The sequence below is a fragment of the Copidosoma floridanum genome, unplaced genomic scaffold (assembly GCF_036245765.1).
Source record: "Copidosoma floridanum isolate Cflo_tuat_1 unplaced genomic scaffold, Cflo_Japanese_pri ptg000020l, whole genome shotgun sequence".
NCBI lineage: Eukaryota > Metazoa > Arthropoda > Insecta > Hymenoptera > Encyrtidae > Copidosoma > Copidosoma floridanum.
Genome location: NW_028321897.1, coordinates 3982063 through 3987093, shown reverse-complemented (window position 1 = coordinate 3987093; position 5031 = coordinate 3982063). Strand labels below are relative to the sequence as shown.

Sequence of the window (5031 nt, the reverse complement as noted above, 5' to 3'; positions counted from 1 at the left end):
ACAGTTATCTCCTACGACGAGCCGAACTACCACGCTGGTCTCCCTACTTCTTCTACCTGTCGCGCTTGATTTTCGAGGACAATGTATAGGCCCCACTCCACCGAATGAATCCTTACCCGTTGGTTGGGTGTACTTAACGACGGTGGCTTGCTGTACCAGTGGCTCGCAGCGAACTACAACTCATGTGATCTCGTTGTCATTTACCTTTCTCGATAGCGCATCATCTCAAATATTACTTCGTACTTCCTCCCAAGTCGCTACTTACGAATGTTTTTCATCGTGTTAATGTAATTCATGCGTTTAAACTTTGTCATTTCACCATTATTTAATCAAAGAATAAAAACTGCCATTTTTCATTAAGAATTTCAAGGGTTTTCTTTTTTACCCCAATCCTGCACACCTGCGAATAAAAGGCACATCAATTTTGAAACTTGCGATGTAGCCTATCTGTTTTCAATAAATTGTTTTTATATGCATAAGAGCGCAAATCTCTCTCACAAGTTCAATTGATTTTTTTTTCGGAGATTTTACAAGATACGAGATCCATCGAGAGTTGATCCATAAATATGGAGACTTACGTTTTTTCGTAAGTGATTGTATTTCTTTGGTGTGGTTGTGCTCCCTATATCCCTTCGTATACTACAGTCATCTCATCGATAATAATTTTAAATACCTCCGAGATTAGAGGACCGTAACGGTAATTACCACTTATTTTATCGGGAGAAACGCTCTGTATTTTCGACAATACTACAAATAGCCAAATGAAAATTTGGGGCTGCAAAAAAATTGCCAGTGTTCCCGTACACTCCCAAACTCTTAATTCCAAGTGTCTGAAAATTAATCATTTCGCCAAATTAAATCATTTGTGATGCGCAATTCAAAAGTGTCAAAAGTAGGCTTCACAAATGAAACGTCCCGTGCTTGAAAATAAAATTTTTTTCGGTTATAAACTGTCAGATAAGTGCTCAGCATCTCGAGCTTTTAGATAATACACGATTAAAAAATTGAAAAATCAACGTCTAGGCCCCAGAAGCCACAAAAAATAAAATTTTTAAATGCTTTGCGTTACTGTAATGACATTTTGGCTCGTCTTTTCAATGTACGGCCACGCAAATAGTTTTTTCGACTCGATCTCGAAAAACTATTAAGGGAAAATTGATTTACACCGTTTAAAAAAAGTTCCAACTCAAAATAATTAGATCGAACGTTTTTAAACATAGGCTTTTCGAAATATCGCATTTTTTGTGAAATTATCCATATACGTCTCAATGGAGATGTTTATTATGATCTTCTATTATTGAAAAACTTTTGCATTACTTGGAAATTTTATGAATTTAATGAATAATTTAATTTAATTTTAATTGATAGTTCTAATGGCTGTATTTAGTCATCTAACAAGAAAATAAATGATTATATTCATCATAATATTGGTAGTTTTCGTCACAAAAGGGCCACCACCTCTGGAGTTATTATGCGGCCCAAGAGTCCTGCAAAGCTGACCTCAGGAACCGTAAGGTAGCCTCCAGGTAAATGGCACTTATGTCCAAAATACCGTTTTTCCTATCGAGGGCACACTCGATCCTCAAAAACGCTTCAAGGTAGGAAATAATAGTTTTTGTACCTTTGGCACTTTTTTGTTCGTGGGTACAAAGTGTCCTCATGGGCGCAAAATTTCACTTTTGGTCCTCGGTAAGAAAAACGATATAATCGACTGGTGTACATACATATACAACAACCACTTTTTAAAAACCGTTAAGAAATCAACTGTACCGCGTATAAAAGGATCCTCTTAAAAGTGATAAGAACATAAAATAATAAAGAACTATTCAAAAAATTTCTTAGTGTCCTATTACAAGCAACAAGAACATAAAATGATGAAAAAATATTTTAAAAAATTCTTAGTATCCTCTACCAAGCAATTCTATTTATAAAATTGTTTAATTAATTGTACTAATAAAAATTTGAAATATACAAAAACAATTTGTGTATTTGTAGTAAGTATGAAAACTAATGAATCAACAGAATATTAGTAGACACTGGCGTCTAATCTTTAACATCCAGCCAAACAGTACTTGTTATAACTAGTGTTTTTTAAACATGTATAAGTAAAATTTATGAAAAAAACAATTAGTGATTTTTTTTTTTAATTTATTAAAATGTAAAAAACTGGAAGGTACAATTGCTTTTACATGTATTATTAAACTTAGTCATTTAGACCCTCCACCTTGCCATCCAGTCATTGTTAGGGGTCTTGACCTAAAAGAATAGGTCTCGTATATAATACATTTACAATAACAGAATTTTGTAAGTATCGAAATTGTTACTAATTTTCGATATCAGAGGCATAGAAAATTGTTCAAAAACAAATGTAACCCTTTTATTTCATGATAAAAACGAATAACACAATGTATACTGCGATTTGCATGACAATAAAAATCAGAAAGTAAAAAAAAGTAATAGTCACATACTTGTACAATCATTTTCCTATTTTTCTGTAGTAGCAGTAACGATAAGTAGTGAGTACGCAGGCGATACATTGACAAAATTGACGAATACTTAGGTCATCATCGATTGATCCATTTTGAGTTTTAATAGACTTTTTCGTTACATTTATATTTACAGTCTTAGTCATAAATACAGATATACATCTCGATGTTTGGTACCCTCTAACAAGCAATAAAAACATAAAATGGTAAAAACATATTTAAAAAATTACTAAGTATACTCTTACAAGCAATAAGAACTAAAAATGGTAAGTAAAAACAAAAACAACTTCTTAGTATGGATTCTTATTGCTTGTAAAATTGTGATATTGTGATCAATATTTTTTTAATAATTTAATTGATCTGTGAATTATATATAAATAATCTTATAAAATCTTAACTAAGTTGAGAATTAATTTCTTTTGTACAACATTTTAATTTTCTCGACTTTCCATCAGTATAAGACTGTAAAAAATTATAAGAGCAATAGCATAAAATTTGCAATACTTCTTTATAAGTTTGAAGTACTTTGTTATATACTTACTATTAATTTACGCTTAATAATTTACGTTCGACGCAAGATATTCGACTGAAGTATAATAATTATTAAAAAAAATTTTTTAGAGAGTATGACAAAGCATCTAATATTAGTAATTCCTACAGTAAAATAGAAAAGAAAAAAAATTCGTCAAATTAGGGCTTGATTTTAAAAAAAATATATATATCATATTTAGTGGCTACTTGTTGATGTGATCTCGCTTAGCCCATATTAAATTTAGCGGTTTTAAATGTGTTAAACTATATGTTATAAATTTAGTCGATTTTCAGAATAAATACATAAGATTAGAACATGATACAGCTCTTAAAATTTATATCTAGAACTATTAGAGCTGTCTCTTGGGGGTGTCTCGATCTTCGGATGCTCGGGAAGTTGCGGTCGCAAAGGATCTTTTAAATAGTTGTTAAAGTACTCGACTTCGAACTTAACTTTCGCAACTTTCTCTGCATGCGAATTAAGAATGTGGATGCGAACAAAATCTGGACCATTCAATTTTTTACCACAGAGCATACACTCCCATTTGTATTGCAATGACTCCCGCGTTTGTGCTTTGGTAAACTTTTCCACCTCACTGTTGAGTAATTGAATAAATCAGAAATGTTTGGAAAACTTTCATGATAATAATGAAAAAAGCATAAAATATTACGCTTCAACATCCTGGACTCCCAGTGTCTCATAATCTTCTGGAGGGACCAAGGCTACCGGCGCGAGAACTGGATCCATTTTGCAGTAGCCCACGTCTTCGTAGGACATTTTGTGATTCGGAGGTGCGTCTCTGACGTGGAGAATACCACATTGATTTGGCGTCTGATCTTTATTTGAATGCTTGTAATGGATGTTGGCAAGTATAAATTAGGTGAACTACATGGTTTATGGTTTATTTAAAATTTTCAAGACATAAACTGCTTACGTTGAGTCCAGCAAGCTGCTTTTTTCTTCGTTCAGCCAACCTTTCAGGATGATACTTAAGTTGAAACCTGATAGTGTAAAAAGAGATTGATTTTATGAACGAAAATAATTATTGTTATAAGGTTCATCGTAATAATTGTGAAAATAGATACGTAAATTAAGATATAACAACAATAAGCTTCTGTTAACACCAGATACCTTAAGAACTTCAACATAACTAAGTGGAAAATTTTCATGTTACATAATGAAAACCTGATAAATTTTTTCCTTAAAACGTACACACATTAAAACAGCCTTTTACGCTCGTCACGGACGTTTTTATTATTTTTTGTTTAATAAAGAATTATAAATCAGACATTGAATAAAAAAAAAAAAGCAAAATCAGTAAAGTTGAATGATTAAATTCTGACGTCATGAAGTACGTCTTCAGTAGTATTCTATTGTGATTGAAAAAAGGACGTCTTTAAGTACAACCTACAGCATATTCTTGTGAATGTTATTAGAGACGTCAAAATATTTAAGTGGGAATTTTCTTAACGCGTGTGTTGCCTCAGATCTCGCTCGTACGTACAAATAAGTTAAATGTTTCGAATTACAATGGAGACCATTGCTATGGATGTTTGCTGTGAGAATGGACAGATATTCTGTTTACACTTTTTCAAATTAAATTATACCTAGTTATGATTTATGACCTGTTTCAAACAGTGAGGGGACGAAATTTGGATGTATATATCGATCGTGAAGTTTTAATAAAAAAAATTTAAAAAAATAAATAAAAATGTTCAACATAAATACATTAAAACTTTCTAAAATGTAAATCGAGATCAAAACTTGCCATTCTTCATTTCTATGAGCGACGAAAAACTTATGTAACTGCCGTTTCTTAAATTCGATTTTGTACTCTTCATAACGTTTGGTTGCTTCCTCATTTGTAATAGAACTTTCTTGAGTTTCCAAAAAAAATGTAAAAGTCATTAGCGGAGGCTGCGTCTCAACATCAGGATTATACGAGTTTCCAACAACGCCCCATCTGAAAAAAAACCAGTGGACATAATCGTGAGAATAATTACACCTACTTTG

At 32.1% G+C, this 5031-nt stretch overlaps 1 protein-coding gene across 1 annotated transcript; it reads right to left on the bottom strand.

Annotated features, from left to right (window-relative positions):
* Positions 1-3281: 3281 nt before the first annotated feature.
* Positions 3282-3851, bottom strand: LOC149374328 (serrate RNA effector molecule homolog). Its single transcript, XM_089594067.1, has 2 exons — positions 3689-3851; positions 3282-3613 (listed from the first exon to the last, which is right to left on the bottom strand). The coding sequence occupies exons 1-2, from the start codon at positions 3793-3795 to the stop codon at positions 3346-3348; spliced, it is 375 nt and encodes a 124-aa protein (XP_089450193.1). The 5' UTR covers positions 3796-3851; the 3' UTR covers positions 3282-3345.
* Between the last annotated feature and the right edge of the window lie 1180 nt (positions 3852-5031).

Coding starts and splice junctions, on each gene's coding strand:
- LOC149374328 (XM_089594067.1), bottom strand. CDS start 3,795: ATGTCCTACGAAGACGTGGGCTACTGCAAAATGGATCCAGTTCTCGCG. Junction 3,614..3,688: donor GGAGTCCAGGATGTTGAAGC/GTAATATTTTAT, acceptor ATTACTCAACAG/TGAGGTGGAAAAGTTTACCA.